This window comes from Bolinopsis microptera, chromosome 5, assembly GCF_026151205.1.
Source record: "Bolinopsis microptera isolate Bmic1 chromosome 5, MBARI_Bmic_1.0, whole genome shotgun sequence".
Classification (NCBI taxonomy): Eukaryota; Metazoa; Ctenophora; class Tentaculata; order Lobata; family Bolinopsidae; genus Bolinopsis; species Bolinopsis microptera.
Window position 1 is genome coordinate 10,421,171 of NC_087076.1, and position 19,090 is coordinate 10,440,260.

General features: G+C 38.9%; 2 protein-coding genes across 5 annotated transcripts in view; both read left to right on the forward strand.

Annotated features, from left to right (window-relative positions):
* LOC134815757 (aminoacylase-1-like) overlaps positions 1-19,090 on the forward strand; it is a 36,704-nt gene that overhangs the window by 15,667 nt on the left and 1,947 nt on the right. The window contains exons 2-8 of one of the 4 annotated variants that reach the window (XM_063824338.1): positions 11,714-11,795; positions 11,987-12,099; positions 12,360-12,430; positions 12,753-12,936; positions 17,522-17,637; positions 17,812-17,931; positions 18,350-18,504. In XM_063824338.1, the coding sequence (XP_063680408.1) occupies positions 11,714-11,795; positions 11,987-12,099; positions 12,360-12,430; positions 12,753-12,936; positions 17,522-17,637; positions 17,812-17,931; positions 18,350-18,504 (841 nt within the window). Of the gene's footprint in view, positions 1-11,713; positions 11,796-11,986; positions 12,100-12,359; positions 12,431-12,752; positions 12,937-13,983; positions 14,168-14,838; positions 15,023-16,447; positions 16,632-17,521; positions 17,638-17,811; positions 17,932-18,349; positions 18,505-19,090 lie in introns of all 4 variants that reach the window. The other 3 variants (XM_063824339.1, XM_063824340.1, XM_063824341.1) reach the window with 3 other exon arrangements.
* LOC134815758 (glutathione S-transferase Mu 1-like) lies at positions 5,438-6,397 on the forward strand. Its single transcript, XM_063824343.1, has one exon. It carries the CDS (start codon positions 5,474-5,476, stop codon positions 6,173-6,175), a length of 702 nt encoding a protein of 233 aa, XP_063680413.1. The 5' UTR covers positions 5,438-5,473; the 3' UTR covers positions 6,176-6,397.

The window sequence follows — 19,090 nt, forward strand, 5'->3', positions numbered from 1 at the left end:
GATACGCTGTGAACTGCAAAATGGTTGCGTACTCATCAATAGATTTTACCAGAGAAGCTATCTTATTTCTCTGCTCCAGTGACTTTCGAAACGTGCCAACCAATGCTCGGAACTGTTTGTCACACGCAGCTTTATCAATCACTTCCAGTTTAGGGTCAACATGTGACATGTTTTTCACTTCGATGACTACACAAAAATCCTCACCAAGAATAACGAAATCACTCTCGCCTTCCCTGTTGCATGGATTCTTGCACCCTCTGCACTTATTTTTGTCCCAAATTTGACCTCCATCACACAAACGATACTGATGGTGCGTGAACTCAAAATTATGGAGAACGATAACATTTCCATTGACTGTTTCCAAAGCCCTATAAGCCACAACTTCTGCTGCATAATCAGACTGACGTTGTAGTTCGTCTCTGAAGCTAGGACCACACCCCAGTTGGTCCTAGTCAGGATATATGTCGATATATGTTTGATCGGGTGCTGGGGGAGCATTATGGGTTTGTTAGTGGAGCAGTATTTGTCGAACATTTCTCCTCCATTCTTCAGGTAGTTGTCCATCGTTCTATAAAAATGGTAAAATCAGTCGTCACGGTGAATCGATTGACTGCATTTTCCGGAACTTTCAATCGACGGCACAAAGGTACGTTTCGCCACTGCCTCAAAGCCGTAAAATATTACAAATAGCCCTGAAATGCAAGTAAGAACATCGAGCTTTAAACAAGAGTGTAGAATGATGTTTTGAGAAAGGAAAATGTGTTTACTGAATTACAAGGTAACCTAATTTGTTATAAATTTTATAAATGAATTATATAAATGAATCATTGAGAACATCGAGTGTAACATCAAACTTTGGAGTGATCCACACATTCCTCAGTTATTAGTTGAGACTTATAGATCAATAGATGTAAATTCCATGTGAATTTACATTCTGCTATATTGTTTACGCTTTTATATGTGATCGAACGGTCCAGTGGCGTAACGACCGCCCCTGATACCCCGCTATGCATGGGAGTGGGGATTTTTCCGAATGTTAGGTATGCTTTTTTAAATATCCGATTTGTGTATTATCCCAATTCCCATTCACTTGAAAGTTCGGTTGACGCGAAAAACAATTATTGCAAAATTACTGCCAAGGGGTGAGAAAAAGGAAAAGCCTGACTTTTTAAGATTAGAAATATTTTAGGTGGACGGCAATAAGATTTGCCGAGGTTGTTTGTGTTTGTGCATGTTTTATCTAGTCGTAGTTTTTGTTCCAATATTCCTTTTAACTCGTTGTCTTTTAACTAAATTCCAAAGTACCAGCAGCTAGATAGATAAGTCCTTATTCTTGAGTTGCCAACTTTTATTAAACTATAGAAAGTCGCATCATTCAGAATGTTCGAGTGTTTGTCGATACGATAATACATAAGTTTTTATCCTGTACGTGGGCGACGTGCGTTATTAAACAGTGTTTAGTAGTGAGAGCCGTTTACTTTTGCAATGTTTACATTGTAAAATGTTTACCTTACAATGTTTAGCTTGCGATCCCGTCAACGCTTATGTCAACTTTTTGATAGTTTGTAATGTAGTTTGCTGGGTATCCATTTGAATTCTGTTTGGCTAAGGTTTAGTTTAAGTGTTCACTGTTTGTTCAAATAGCTCATCTGTGCAGGTCCATTGAATCACAGGTTTATTGCAACGGCTCAATTCTTCAGAATTTGCCTATTTGAGGTTATGATAAAGTCTGAGTCAGTGACAACATTTCTCACAGCCGTCTGAATGGAAGTTTTATTGATTCGATTAAGAAAGCCAAGTATACTCGAACAACTCTTATCTTGCTGCATTATCTTAAATGGATTGCCATTTTGTGAGAATTTTGAATCATTGATAATTTCATAGTCGTTTTATGGACCACAATGGAGCCTTGGGTCCGTTGATAAGTTGGTATCATATTAGAGATTACTTGTTAGTTGTTAGAGCGGCCTAATTCTTCTCTAAAAAATTAGAGCGGCCTAATTCTTTACGTAGAAAAGAGGGAGTGCCGGTTTGAGATTCGCCGCATTCTAAAGAAGAAGCGTATCATATTTATCTACAATTCTATGTTCAATTTTAATGTTCACCACCTTACACACAATCTAAACGTACAGACAGTGATTTAATCTGATTTAACGTCACATTTCCAAGAAGCACCTTATCATATTTATCTCGGATGTTTAACTGAAATTCTAGACTAACTCAAACTGGGTTATAATAGCCTGGGGTCCCCAGGTAAACTCGGTTATAACTCTCCAATTTGGTTTAAGTTTGAATACTCATGATTTTCAGTTTCTCGGGGTGCGGTTATTTAAATCCTAATTACAATTGCTCCCTCAAATTAATCCTTAAAATTTTGATAGACGATAACGCTAACCTAATCGTTGCAGGTCGATGCAGGTCCTCAAATTTACTTTTTAATCTAGTTTACTTTATTAAAATCTAGCATCACGAAGATAGGTTATCAGTTATCACAGCTGCACTGTGTACCACATTGTCTTACATCACATATCAACTCGATTACTAGGGAGACTTTTAACATATTCGCACCTGACATGTTTCTGAGTTGTATTTATTTATGTGAGGGTAGCTGACTAGCTAACTTTTTCTTGTTCCTCCACGGGCTGATCCAGCGAGGTTTTGTAGATCATGCGTATACTTTGGTCTCGTTAACTGGTTAAGTACTTTCATTATGTCAAACCAAATTAGAGAGTTATAACTCAGTTTACCTGGGGTCCCCAGGTAAACTGGGTATAACTCTCTAATTTGGTTTAAGTTTGAATGCTCATGATTTTCAGTTTCTCGGGGTGCGGTGATTGATATCCGGTTGTATCCGGTCCAGCAGCCGAAACCCCAGACCGGTCGCGGTCGGTTCCTAGTCCAAGTTTACCGTATATTATTGTGCTAGGATAGTTGAACAAGGAGGGGTGGGTACTTACTACTTATGAGTAAAGATTTAAATTCTTAAGCTAACTTAAGGCAGTGTCTTCTTTGTTTGTTGGAGCCTAATTGGGTCCGTTGATAAGTTGGTATCATATATTAGAGATTACTTGTTAGAGCGGCCTAATTCTTAGTCTTTACGTAGAAAAGAGGGAGTGCCTGTTTGAGATGCAGGTCCTCAAATTTACTTTTTAATCTAGTTTACTTTATTAAAATCTAGCATCACGTAGGTAGGTTATCAGTTATCACAGCTGCACTGTGTACCACATTGTCTTACATCACATATCAACTCGATTACTAGGGAGACTTTTAACAGATTCGCACCTGACACGTTCGTATTTACAGATCATGTTTCTGAGTTTTATTTATTTAGGTGAGGGTAGCTGACTAGCTGACTTTCTCTTGTTCCTGCACGGGCTGATCCAGCCAGGATTTGTAGATCATGCGTATACTTGGGTAGTGCGTATCGTTAACTACTTTCATTATGTCAGTCTAAACAACTTACGTCTTAGGTAGTAGGTACCTACCTTGTATTCCATGATATATTCATGATATGGTGCAGTTATTCTTAACTTTATTCTTGTTTCAATCTCGTGAACAAAATATGAAAGCTCTCGTCTGAAATTGTGATCTTAAGGGGGGGGGGCCAATGGGTATTTTTTTTGTGAAACTTGATTTCGAGATAGCAATTGACCAACAAAGTAAGACCAGTGACCGAACTTTTGAGGGGGTCCCGGACCCCAACCGCCAAACGGTGCGCGCATGGCAGCCACGCCCATATTTGGTCCAAATTAGGCCCAATTTAGCCAAATACCCTGAACATGCCCAAAACCAAGATTTATGGTGCTCTACTTGTAGCTAGTGGTCTCCTGAACTCGTATATGAAATTTCATCAAGATTGAACAAAAAATGACTGAGTTATGAGCCAAAAACCATATGCCCATATTTGGGCATACGCACCAAATTTGGTAGATTTCGTCCCATAAATTGGTCAAATATCAATATTTTTGAATGAAACTTACTTTATATGAAAGGTAAGCCTAAACTACATATTATCTGTAAGTTATAGCTTTATATCTGTTTAAATGTGGATACTAAGGCGAAAAAACCACAAAAAATGAACTAAATTGCCCATATCTCGGTTCGCGATATTTGCGGAATTGATCTCATTAAAATTGTAACAACTCAATCAGTTTTCAAAATTTTTGCATGAAATTTTCGGAATCGACTCGAAATCGCATTTCCACCTTATTTTAAATACGGATTTTTGATTTAGGCCTCCAAAAAAATTTGGCGGCCAAATTCCAAAATTATCTCACAAAAATTCAGAATTTGGCCGCCAAATTTTTTTGGAGGCCTAAATCAAAAATCCGTATTTAAAATAAGGTGGAAATGCGATTTCGAGTCGATTCCGAAAATTTCATGCAAAAATTTTGAAAACTGATTGAGTTGTTACAATTTTAATGAGATCAATTCCGCAAATATCGCGAACCGAGATATGGGCAATTTAGTTCTTTTTTGTGGTTTTTTCGCCTTAGTATCCACATTTAAACAGATATAAAGCTATAACTTACAGATAATATGTAGTTTAGGCTTACCTTTCATATAAAGTAAGTTTCATTCAAAAATATTGATATTTGACCAATTTATGGGCCGAAATATACCAAATTTGGTGCGTATGCCCAAATATGGGCATATGGTTTTTGGCTCATAACTCAGTCATTTTTCGTCCAATCTTGATGAAATTTCATATACGAGTTCAGGAGACCACTAGCTACAAGTAGAGCACCATAAACCTTGGTTTTGGGCATGTTCAGGGTATTTGGCTAAATTGGGCCTAATTTGGACCAAATATAGGCGTGGCTGCCCTGCGCGCACCGTTTGGCGGTTGGGGTCCGGGACCCCCTCAAAAGTTCGGTCACTGGTCTTAGTTTGTTGGTCAACTACTATCTCGAAATCAAGTTTCACAAAAAAATATCCATTGGCCCCCCCCCCCTTAACAATTTTTCAAATATATACGTCTGGCAAGACAGCTCTAGATAGCTTATTATTGACCTCTCACTTTTGATATAATGCCCCATCCGGCCATCCTATCCCTTAATACCCGAATAAGTATTTGTATAACATACATACTACCTAATCATTGTATCACCTCACACTTATCGCCATGTTAATTTGATTACGATCGAAGATTTTAACATACGACACGTACGTCCTTTCGTTTACTGGTCATTCTTCTGATCGTCGTCGTATTTATCTGAGGGTCACACATATCTTAATATTCACTTTCTTGACAGTTGCATCTACTATATTCGTTGGGGTGTAGCTAGTTGTTTTTTTCCAAATATATATTTGGTGCCTATAACCATAAAATATCGAAAGTTGATACGCACTTTGCTGTTACATGAACCTTGTTAAATTGTTTCCTTCTTCCATGGTTTGATCGATATAAACGGTATGAACATTTAATAATAATGCTGAATTTCTTTTAGACTGACTTCAAATCCTACAGATCATGACAATAACTCTCACGTATTGGTCTGTTAGAGGCCTGGCTGAACCTATCAGACACATCCTGCGATACCAAGACGAGCCCTGGGAGGAGAACACCCTACAAATAAGTAACGAGGGGTTTGGGGACTGGATGAAAATGAGAGATGCGGATGATATGCCTTTTGGAAACCTGCCTTTCATTGAGGATGACGGCAAGAAAGTAACTCAGAGCATAACTATCATGAGGTATCTCGGAAGGAAGTTTGGTATGTTTCCAACTGACCCGGATGACATTGTCCTTGCTGAGATAGTTGAACAGGAGCTATTCGACCTGCGTAACAAGATGAGCAGCGCTTGTTACAACCCTTACAATGCTTTTGGCCCTTTCCCCGGTTCAGAAATAGGCAAGTTCGACCACGAGTTCCTGAAGGGTCGATTTGCTCAGCGAGTCAGCGAGAGGGTTCCCAAGTTTAATAAGATCCTGACCAAGCCCTTCTTGCTCGGAGACAAACCTTGTTATGTGGACTTTCTCTTGTACGAGTTTCTCGATCATCTGAAGAGTTTCGTGCCCCATACATTTGAAGGAAATGATAACGTGCTCGCCTTTATGAAGAGGTTTGAGGAACTGCCAAATCTGAAGGAATGGTTTGAAAGTGAAAAGTACAAAGAAGGGAACTACATTAACGCTCCCATGGCAGCCTGGCATGGCGGAAAGAAAGAATGATAAAGATCATTTCCAAAATACTGTAATTTTTCTTGTACCATTTTCTAATTGTAACGATTATTTGACCATAAAATTTGTTACTAAAATACTCATTGTAAGATTGTAGCCTATAAGTATAATAATTAGATTTTCATCATTATATCATCAAATATTGTTGAAAGATTGTAAAATTTTAAGCAATGTTATATGTATATTATAAAAACATCTTATTAACTCAAGATACGTAATTCTTATTTGTTGGCGATAAAGTTTTGTCGAAACATAGATAAAATTATAAATTCTAGATATATCTTCAAAACGTTGACCACGTTTGTGATTTTCTAGAAGTCAATGTCGTAGAAATATCGTTGAAATGGCATTTACAAATGGTTAACTCTGTATAACAAGAAAATTTTGGGAGGAATGTTACTTTCCCTGCTATCTGTTGGAGGCATCTTGAGACCTGATGGTTTGTGAGCAGATGATTTACCCGTTAAACTGGGCGCTCCTGGGTGAGAACAAATTCAGATCGCCTCTGTTACGCCTATAAGGGTGGTCATGAAAGTGTTTGCCTGTAAAACTTTAAGAAAGAGTGAAATCCGAGACAGCAAGAGATTAAGAAATGAGGTTGGGACTTGGGATACCACATCCAGAAAATTTCAAATTTTCTCGCAGTCCAATATTTCCACTCTAAAAAGGTCAGGTCCTCTACACATTTCCTTTTTGGCACCGAATTTCCTCTCAAATCCAAAGTTTCCTGGCAGTCAGACTGCTGTGTGACTGGATGTGGGGCCCGGTTGGGATAAATATGCTGTCCTGATGAAGTGGCTTGATGGAGTTCTCGACGTGGACGTGGTACAGTAGGTGGTTTTGCATTGGTTTCTTGAAAGGGCCGTAGCAATGAGATGAATCGGGTTATCTTAATTAGCTTAAGGAAGAGTCGACAACTTTTTACTGTTAGGGAGTACCTTACGAGACATATTTAAAAGGTACAAAAGTCGGTGGTTTTCCGAAAAGAACACCATATTTTCGGACTACCAAAATTTAGGTCACCATATCATTTTCCCCATCATTAGTCCCAGCCTACGCCTGGGACTACACTGGAGAGAGAAACGTACCTGAACCAGTAGATGAAGATCAATAAGAAATTGACTGATTGTAACTGAAAATATTTAGCAACTGTGGGGTAATGCTACTTGCTAGCTGAGGTATTTCAATTTTAATGAGAACACTTTCGCGAATTAGGATACAGGTAATTTTGTTCATTTTTGGATTTTTGTGCTCTTTTCTGTTTTCGCCTTATTTTCCACGTTTCAATAGATATACTTATTAGAGTTATAACTCACAGAGAATGTAGAATTTAGGCTTATCTTTCATACAAAGTTAAGTTCATTCAAAATATTGATATTTGACTAATTTACAGGCCAAAAGCTACCAATGTTGGAGCGTACGGGCCCTAGTTTGTTGGTCAACTTCTATTTCGAAATAAATTAAGTTTCACAAACTAACGTTATACAGTTACAACTCGTAAATTACCGCCATTGTGTCCTTCGCCCTCGTGTCCTATACCCCTATTATAGAGCCAGATCGAACGCAAAAAACTATACTTATAGCTTAGGTAAGTTAAAACTTAAGTTCAACCGTAAATTGTTTAAGTGTCATGAGTTATTAGCCAACTTAGTAAACGTGTGGTCGATTATAACCGCTAGTAGTTTTACTTTTTATTGTTTATTTTTCTATAGCAAGGATAACAAATAGATTCATTTGCTGAGTGCTCATGTGCTGCTCTGCTTCGGTTACTTTTGGCGTCTACAATTGAGTTGGAAAATGGAAGACATACTTTTTTTCTGACCTTTCTCTTAGGACCTGTATAACAGAATAGTGCATATTATACCCAATGAGTTATGATCTGTCAGCGAATTTTAAAGGCCCGTTTAATTAAGATTTTGTGTAACACAAAGAAAAGAGTCAAAGCAGGTATCCAGACTGATGACAAAACAATAATTTATTCATGAGCACTGCAAGCAGAGGGTGCTCACTTCCCTTATACCAAGGATTAGAACAAAGGCCATTATGCTAATAAACAACTCCAGACTGATGACAAAATAATAATTTATTCATGAGCATTGCAAGCAGAGGGTGCTCACTCCCCTTATACCAAGGATTAGAACAAAGGCCATTGTGCTAATAAACAACTATGGACATAATCCTCTCTTATATCGACGCCACGAACTTGTGAGAGCTGGATTTTGGGCTTTACTTCGAGAACAATATCTACATTTGTGTTACGCAAATCGCAGTAAATTCTTGAAATGGGCATTTTGATTTCCAGCAGTCTGAAATTCCATCTTCTTATTACCCGGTTCCGGTCCGGAAAAATCCGGCAAACCGGAAAATAAATTGATATCCGGTCGTTTCCGGTCCGGCAGCCGAAACCCCAGACCGGTCGGTTCCTAATCCAAGTTTACCGTATATTGTGTAAGAATAGTTGAACAAGGAGGGGTCGGTACTTACAGTTACTACTTATGAATAAAGATTTAGTGTCCTCTTTTATTTAGTCAAACTCACAATATATTTTTACTCTTTAAAGCTATTTGATGTTGTATGTATCTCTGCAACAGCTGCACACATAGAGAATCAGCCTATTCGACAAAATGAGGATCATCTTGATGATGGTGTTGGCAGCTTGCCAGTTAACTGGAGTTACTACTCAAGTTCAACACATTCTACCATGGTCACCAGGGGAGATATCAGCACTGAGAGTCACACAGTCGAAGACGTTGGACAATAATCAGAAGTTTAAAGAAACCTTTGCGGTCGACAGGGATCTAATGACTGAATCAGCTGCCGAGGCAGTCGATGGAGAAGTCTGGTTCAAAGTAGAGTTCGGGAAAAGTCACTTCATTCACAAAATTGTGATCTACCAGGTTTTCTACAACGCTGACTTGTACGACAATAATTGGTGTGTGAAGACCATGAGCAACTACATATCTTGCAAAGGCAGTCATAATAATGTAGATGTGTCACTGTACCAAGAAGAAGAACACCAGAAGTCCTGTGGAACCCTCCAAGTGACACACGGACTAGAAATCTCAGATCAGACGTACACCTTTTTCTGTGATGTTGAAGGGGATTCTATACGACTCTCAAAGGAAAGTGGACATATTTCAGTTTTCGAGATAGTCGTGACCAGCTCACAGTGTGAGTAATTAAACCTTAAGGCTCTTCCCTGTCCCCAACTCTTCCCTACTCCTGGCTCTTCCTTATCCCTGATTCTTCCCTGTCCTCAACCCTTTCCTACTACTGACTTATCCTCGACCAAACCCCAATGCTAGACCTCAGGAATACCATACTGATTTGTCCATTGTTAATGGACTAGCCCGGCGCGCGCTACAGTACCTCGTAGCACTTGCCTCGGGCCATTTCGAGAATAAAGCGGCGCGCGCTACTTCGAAGAAATTTAGACCAGTAACATCCGTCAACATCCTGATTCCCGGATTAATTTATACTTACTTTAACTCAGATATAACAGAGTTTTTAAACTCTTCGTCATTAGATGCTTGTCCTATATAATGTGCACAGATATTGTAGGGACAGATATTATAGGGACAGAAACCACAAGTTATTACCTGATAATGTAAGTACCATTCTGGAAGGTAATACAAATAATTTGATTCACACAATATATAGGAAGAATATCAATAACTAAAGACAAATTTTCCTCTCGTAATCATATTAATATTATCATAATCAACCATGGTGCATGTAGACCCAGAGAAAGGATCCACACTGCTGTACAGATCTTGTGTCCAAATTTTGAAGACGAGGATCCTGTTTTTAAAGGATTCTTTACTATCATGATCTTCATGGTCGTTAAAACGGCTTCTAGCAAGATAGTCACTGTACAAGCAAGCCAGCGTACATATTCCTGGAGATTACAGAAAAACTTACCCACCACCCAGCGTTAAAAAAATCAAGGCGAGAGTTTTGGAAGTACTACGAAGACTGTCTGAAGTAGATCGCAGATCGCCAAATGTTGCATAACTGCGATTACAATTCTGTGTAGTTTGATAGCTTTGTTTTGAAAGTAACTATAAGAATGATGCTGTCTCATATGAGCGATGTCAGCAAGGCTGTTAAAGTCCATAATAACAACATATTTAGCTTCACGTCGTTTCGAGTTCCATAGCGCGGCTCTTTATTTTCAGTTCCTGCTGCGCTGAACATCCAGTCGGTAGTAAAATTCTTTTCGCGTAGATTTGTGTGTACAATCAATCTGTTCATTAAAAAATAGTTAAAAAATGTAAGACAGCAAATCTCGCGTTTCCGATTTACCGGGACCATTTCCTTTACTACAAACGGAGCTTTACATACCTTGTATGGACAAGCAAAACCCAATTTACCGCGAACCCTGATTTACTGCGGCTGCCCCTTTCCCCAATTCCGTGGTAAAGTACTGTAGTCTGAATCGCCCGGTCATAGCAAGCGAAACAAAGAACAAAATTACCTATCATTTGAGAAGGAGATTACTACATTTCGCCTTTCGCTGACTGAAATTGTGTTGGAAATGGTAGATAGTTTGAGAACTCAGCTTTTCTTACTACAGGCCCCCCCCCCCCCCCCCCCCCCCTACTACACTACAACTACTTCCTCGTATTAGCACCAATATCAAACAAATTGATGAAGATATCAGCACAATGCGGATCGATTATGCTGTTCTTTAACCACGAACAGACCCGGCCTATTATTTTCCATTGTATGTGCTGGTCAGTATAATCCACGGACATATATATATATATATATATATATATATATATATATATATATATATATATATACCCGACTATTGTCTTGGCGAGACAGTGTGTCACTCCAGAACACTGCTTTGCAATAAACAGATCAAAGTATGGGTTTCTAAGAAAATCATCTGATTTTTTCCTTTTCACCCTTTTGAAAAAAGGCAATAGTGAAAGGTTACGAATGGATGTTTTTGCAGAAAAACGTGGATTTTGGAGAACGAGATAGGTGGGTTTAAATATGTCGTCAGTCCTTTCGTTAGTTACCATGCGACGAAAAAGTTGCGCGCGCGCGAGGATTGCTTGCGGAGATGTGATGTATAGATAGCCTGTGATCTAAGAATGCGCGGCGCGACTGTGTTTTAATGTATATGATGCATGTAATGTATAATATTACTATTAGGTAATACGCCCAATTTGTACGTGGCACGCGTAGTGTATTGATGTGTACACGAGTATAGTTTACCTTAGCTGATAATTTCTTGAATTACAGATACAAGTTAAGTTCTACGGCAATTGAACTGAATTTCAAGTGTTTCCCGTATTTGATGCATAATTTATCAATATTATTATCATGAAGATTGAAGTGAGCTGATTGGAGCTTATACTTAAATTTATAGTAAATGTGAAATGGAAATCTAGCGTCCGCCAAAACGAAACAACGGGCGCAATTCTTGTTTGGGTTGTAAGGAATTTGGTTATTAGAGAAACCTACGGTTCCATTCACTTGTTCTACATCTGATAACCTTCCTCATTGCCCCAGGTGGTTGTTGACAAGGAGTACCACCCTGGAAAGCCTGTTATCGTAGTCAAACTCCCCGGAACTAACCCTGAACTACCTTCCGGTTTGTACCTTATAAATTTGAGGAAATTGTGAAACTTTCTCTCCAAAGTTTCTTGTTCTCTTGTTTAGTGTTTTCACAATGTTCTTTCTGCTTTTCTGAATTATGATGTTTATTTTAAAATTGTGTTCCTTTATAATATCAATGGCTTGCAAACAGACGATTGTGCTCCTTTATAATATCTTTGGTTGCAGTTTTGTTGAACTCCCACGTGGACGTCGTGCCAGTTGAGCAGGACAAGTGGATTGTGGACGCCTTCTCGGGCCACATCACTGACGATGGAAAGATATACGGACGAGGCACCCAAGTAAGATTTGCAAATATTATTTTGAGTGTAATTCATACATATTTAAAATGAAACGGTAGTTTCTTGTTAACCGTACTCTTTGATTAATTTTTTCTCATAATATAGCTATATACTTTAGTTTCCATTCATAGTTAAAACAAAGTTAAGCAGTCCTATTTGACCGCGAGAAGCCGGTTAGCTCTAAATTTTAAAAGTTTAAAAGTTCTTAAACCGTCACATCTCATTTTCCATATTACGCTGTCACTACTTTTTTCTTTCAGGACATGAAGTGTGTGTGTATACAGCATCTAGAGGCTGTTCGACGGATCAAGGATTCTGGTACTAAGTTGAGGTAAGTGTACATATTTTGCATATTCTGTATCATCAATCTGTCAATCTAAGGTACCTTCAAATTGTATTTCACCCGGAAATTTGGAAACAGGTTTTAGATTTTTGCGATTTTTTGTTCGCGTTTAAAAGTCGAGTAATTATGATACCGGTGCAACACAAAGTTGGCTTGAGCACAATATCACGGACCCAAATTGATGCTGATATCAGGTTAAATGTGGTTTATATCAAGAAGCTGAGCCTTTTTTTGTAGTGAATAATGGAGCATATATCATGGGATGAGGGGTAAATAAATTAAGATATTGAGTGTAGTTTCCTCACCCCAGGCGAGACCTGTACCTGTCCCTGGTGCCGGACGAGGAGATCGGGGGTATGACCGGGATGCAGTTGTTCGCACTGTCCGGGGAGTTCAAGGAACTAAATGTTGGATTGGCACTGGATGAGGGTTTGGCAAGGGAGGACGATGCTGTGACCGTGTTTTACGGAGAAAGGCACAAACAGTGGACAAATGTAAGATCTCCTTTAGTGTTTAGATCTGAATACTGGTAGGGAAGTGAACTTTTGTTTCTGACACGTGACAGAAATTAGCCGATTAGCTTCCCTCATTGACTAATAAAAACTCAGAATCAACGTCACGTGTTTGATATAATGCTACGTCTTCCCCGTCAGTTTTCAGATCGATAGACTAGGAGCGACCTCTATGATAAAAAATACTATGTATGATTGATAACGTATTCCAGAGCCAATACGTTAATCATAATGCTCTGACAGCATAAGCAAAGCTTTTTAAAGATTTGACTGTATCATGCCCCAAAAATCATTACGGTCACCATAAAGTTCGACAAAGTCATGTATAATAGATCCATACTTCAAACATTAACGCACTGCCAAATCTCAGAAATGTTGATAACAAAATTAAAATGCTACATAAACACCCACAAATCTTTCTACGACCTGAAGCATCAACAATCAACAAGGCGGCTGGTACTTTCTCTTTTATGTGCATAATAGTTTCCCAATATTGCCTTACTTGACTTAGTGAAAGAAGGGACCGTTAAAATACTAACAATTTTGTTTTCTTCCTTCGCATACTTGCTATCTCAGTCCGAGGACTCTATTCCTGTCTTTTGTACCGGAGGATGGAGTTGGTGCAGGACATGGGATGAAATTATTAACTGAAAGTGAGGTCTTGAAGGCTAATAAATAGGCGCTACTTTGATCTAACTCTAACGTTTTTTAAATAAAACCTGTTTCCAAAATTCCAAGAGGGCTGTCCGGATTTTTTTCAAAACCAGTTGATTTTATGGACTTTATGTTTAAATTTTTCTGACTGTTACAATGCACTCCGTGACCAATGTGAAATTTATGATTATCAGCCAGTGGACGGGGAGTGACAGTCATTCAAAATAGGGATGTATAGTATACACTATGACAATACCCATCATTTCAAAAGTTCGGGAGGAATTAGTTCCTATTATTTCAAACACTTGGAGAGGAACTGTTCCTATCATTCCATAAAATGGAGAGGTATTTGTACCTTTCATTCTAAAAACTCAGGAGGAATTTGTATCTATCATTTGTGCCGGATGAAGAAACAGATAGTGGACTGGGTATGGGTTTGTTGTGTCAAAGTGAGGAGTTTAAATCGTGGAATGTTGGTATGGCAGTGGATGAGGGCCTGGCCAGAGAGAACAATGATATGGTGGTCTTCTACGCAGAGAGACACTGCTACTGGACTGACGTGAGATTATTTGAAAACTTGCTGAGAGTTGTAAAGCTGTTGCTTGGTTTTGTGTTCTTTGCTCGATGTTCGTTCATTTAACATTTTGTTGTCTTTGAGGTACATCACATTAATGTGCTGTTACGCATGAAGTTTTTGGAATAGAAATCTTGAAGCGTGAAATTTGATATTTACAAGTTAAACAGGGGTACAAGAATGTTTTGGCTGCTGATAATATTGCGAGAGCTGTACTGGACAAGGACAGGATATTTGATGGTCGTTTTTAGTTGTTCAAGTGATCACGGGGACTTCGGTAATGGACGAACTGTGCATTTAATCCAAATACTGTCTATCTTGAGATGTTTATCTTGAGGTGTCGTTTCTGATTTCCCCTCAGTAACCGACCAAGCCCTGTTTCCAAATTTCACAGTTTTACGTGATTTAGTGCGCAAACCAAGTTCCTTTGGCTGGTTACACTGACATTAAGCGGGACCTCTAAAACATTACCCTTTGCATACTTACTATCTTAGTTCAAGACTCTATACCTTTCTTTGTACCAGTGAAGGTGGAGGCCTTCAGGCCTTGGAATGATATTATCAACTGATTAAAATACTTAAATAGGCACAACTTTTATTTAGCCCCTTTCAAGGAGGGCCCAAGAGGTATTCGTACCTTGCATTCTAAAAACTCAGGAGGAATTTGTACCTATCATTCGTGCCGGACGAAGAGACGTACACTGGACATGGTATGGGTTTGTTGTGTCAAAGTGAGGAGTTTAAATCGTGGAATGTTGGTATGGCAGTAGATGAGGGCCTGGCCAGAGAGAACAGTGATATGGTGGTCTTCTACGCAGAGAGACACTGCTACTGGACTGACGTGAGATCATTTGAAAACTTGCTGAGAGTTGTAAAGTTGTTGCTTGGTTTTGTGTTCTTTGCTTGATGTTGGTTCATTTAACGCATGATTGATTGAAAGCTGGACGGTGCATGAAGTTTTGTATGTTCATATGGAGCGAAAACGAGAAAAGCTAGTGCAAGGTGGTATGCATAAACATTCACCATCTTTAAAAACCGCACACGTACCACAGCCACAACACACATCATCACTCGATTGGATTGTCTTTTGAGTGAAATGTCCCCGATCGTATGAAATGCAGTTTATCCGGTTACATTTCTCTTTTCCCCACCAGTTCATGAACCAGGAGCCTGTCCTGAGATCGCTCTTCTTCGGAGCGATCTGGTCTCACATACACATCGTTGTAAGTCGCTGAGTGGCGCAGCTTCTTGACTTGACATAGCACTTGATGGACAGCGCTGTGACTTGATAACGAAACCTAGACTGGGCGCTTCGAATTCTCTTTACGAATCTTTCCTATTCTAGTAACCTGCAGAGTAGGTTTTACTTTTAGTCTCCTGGAATACCTCCTGTACCTGCTCTTCAACATTCTCGTCCTTCTGTTCTGGCAGTACGAATAATACAACGTTCTTGCTCCGATCCTCCTCCTGGACAACGGACTTGCTTCAGTGAAGCCGGATCTGCCAAACTATCAGTCTGGCAGACCATAACGTTCTCTGCAGCAGCTTCACTGTATGACTTGAATTGTTCTTTCAAGTTGCAATCCACTGAAGACTTGACCAGTCACAGTCTTTACTGCGTCGATGTGCTTGTCCTTGTTGTTGATAATCTGCTCCTGTAAACTGATTACCCACGTCTGATTCTCGATTAGCTGGCTCTTGATGGAGCTCAGCTTAGCCTTCAGCTGTTTCATTTTTTCCGCCTGAAACCGCACAAAGTGGAACGATTCATAAAACAATGCGTCCTTCATCGCACGTTTACACACTGCTGACGTAACGTCAACTGGAGCAGTGCACCCGACTTGTTCCATCGCTCTATGTATCCAAGCAGAACATTTCCCGAGCAGGTCCTCCAACTCCTTGTCGTTAACAGTAGCCATGGCTACAAGCACATGGAGTTTGTCTTGTCTTTGAGGCACATCACATTAATTTGATGTTGCGCATGAAGTTTTCAGTAAAATTTGATATATCAATAGGCTTTTCTAGAAACTTAAATGTTAAACAGAGATACAAGAACATCTGGGCTGCTGAGTATAGTGAGTACTGGACACAGACAGGATATTTGATGGTTCCGAGCAATCTTCAGGATACAAATTACGGTCATCTTCACTTGTTCAATCCCGTGGCTTCGGTAATGGACGAACTGTGCATTTTAGGCTGGTTACACTAACTATTAGTAAAAAGTGGGACCTCTAAAACCTTATATTTTGCATACTTGCTATCTCAGGAGGACTCTATTCCTGTCATTTGTACCGGAGGAGGAAGTTGGTGGAGGACATGGAATGAAATTGTTAACTGAAAGTGATGACTTGAAGGCTCTGAATATAGAAATAGCACTGGATGAGGGTCTTGCCAGGGAAGATGGTGCCATGACCGTGTTTTACGGCGAAAGGCATGTCTTCTGGCCTCAAGTAAGCTAAGCTTTAAGGTTGTACGAAACTTTCCGTGCCTTACAATCAACAATTTCTCCGATTGTCCTTCTTTCTCAAATCTCCGACAATGATAAATTTGGTGTGTAATATGTGGTGTTCTAAAGTCACTAATCAATGATAACTACAAATCTACTAGGATATCACAATTTGATTCAATATCTAAAAGTTGCATGGTATTGTATTGCTTAGGGCCACCGAACCCTTCAACTCCATACTAATCACTATTTAATTGGCCTCATTTTAGTCGCCTTCTTAAGTGCATATGGTCATCACTCAGCGCTGTTAGTGTTAGCTTCAGTGGCTATACAGTGGTGGTTCAAGTTTTCAATGCGGCCTGATCAACATGATTCCTTTCTGAATTTTCTAAAATATATAACTCAAGACTTATATCTCTGCTCTTTTTATTTGTATTATCATATTTGCAACCTATTTTTGTTTTAATGATATACGTCGTCAATCTGTTGTTTTATATGAAATGAAATGAATGAACATTTATTTTATAAAAATTTAAATGTAAAAGTATTCTGTTGATTTCTTGAATTGAAATATTATTGAGCTGGAGCATTTTTCTTCATTTATTTTTCATATAAACAGCACAATTTTCTTACATATTAGATGAATGATAAAACTACACATTTTTATTTCTTTGCAGTGAATTCGACAAAATATGTAAAATCCACAAAGCTGAAGATAGGTTTTTGAGGCTAACATTTTAGCCTTATTTATTATTATTAATATTAATATTATAAATATCTCAAGGCCCACTACAAAAGAGAAAACATGTAACATCGATGTGCCATCAATCGTGTGTAACACAAAGTTGACTATACATATATTATCTTGATGTAACAGCTTGATCAACTCTCCAGGTGACGTTCAGTGGCAACCCTGGTCACGGTTCACGATTTATCGAGAACACGGCCGTCGAGAAGATGAGGAAGCTGGTCAACAAAGCCTTGGACTATCGTGAGAATCAGAGGAAGAGGTTAATGGCTGCTGTTTTTAAAAAACAGTCGAATTAAATCTGCGGTTTAATGATCTTGAAGTTTTCTTAACAAACTATTCTTGAGTAAGAATCTGGAGTTGAACCAACTCTTTTCATTTTGTTTTCCTCCCGATTTATTAAATATGATAAAACTAATCAACATCCCCCGTGCAGGTTACTAGCTGACGCGTGTATGACTTTAGGGGAGGTGACCACAGTAAATGTGACCATGATCCACGGTGGGACTACACCTAACGTGGTTCCTAGCGAGTTTACTGTCACTCTAGACTGCAGGTTAATACTTCATGCTATCTTATATTAAAACTTGAAAAATCGTCTCCGTAGGTAGTTTTATTATTCATTATTTGTAACCAACAATTATAACCATGATCGATATCTTAGAACGGACCTGTAACCAGGGTTTACATTTTCGGTCCAAAATATTATATTACGATAATCGATAAATGTTTAGAAATAATCGAGATATTACCGGTTATCGGTTGATAGTGTGGCCATCGAATCTGAGCTCATAAAAGCGCATATAAATATAAGCGCAGTAAACAGTCTATTTAAAGTAATGACGAACTATGACCATGAAGAATTTATTATTTAACCTACTTTTGATTCTAAACTGCTAGATCACCTCTCAAATAAGTTGCCGTAAGAAAAATATTATTATTAGCACTAATTTTAACCGCTATGTTTCACACAGAGTTAGTCACGAGTACGCGTTCGAAGAGTTCAAGAACCTGCTTAAATCCTGGATTGACGAAGCTGGCGGAGGGGAGATGAGCTTCATTGCTTCGTCCAACAATGACGCACTCTCCTCAATCGATCCTAAGGACAAATGGTGGAACGCCATAACTGGTTAGTGTCTCAAAACCCGAATATCTTTTTTTATGTTTTTGTTCTTAGTTGTAGTGAACGTACGGAACGTTCACTAAAAATAGTTTGTGAACGCGTTCGCTAAAAGATTTTAACGTTCGGAACATAAGGAACGTTAATTGATATGCCGGATTGGACATAGCCCAATTATCCGGCAAAGTACTAGCGTTTCCATTGCCACTTGCCGACAGGATTTACCACGTTGTAACAGACAATCCAAATGTCAATAAATCTCTACGACGCTTAATCGAAGCTGATTATGAACACATCATAGGATCATGCTGTGTAACCCACCAGTTCGATCTACTTGCCGAGGATGTCAGGAAGTTGAGCTGGACCAAGGAGACATTGTCGAATTGTAACATATAGTTACAAATGTGAAGAATCATGACATGATTCTAAAAGTAAAAACTTTAAGAACCCATATTCATGTCAATTTGCTAAAACCAGGGGAAACTCGGTTTGCCACCCGGTTTATTATGTTAGAGAGACTGAAGGGTTCCAAGGATACTTTGATTAAGACTTATATTGATCCAACCCTTACTGAGTCTGTTAGCAATAAAAGTAA

Bases quoted from the DNA above. Each gene is read 5' to 3' on its own strand.
- LOC134815758 (XM_063824343.1), top strand. From the start codon at position 5,474: ATGACAATAACTCTCACGTATTGGTCTGTTAGAGGCCTGGCTGAACCT.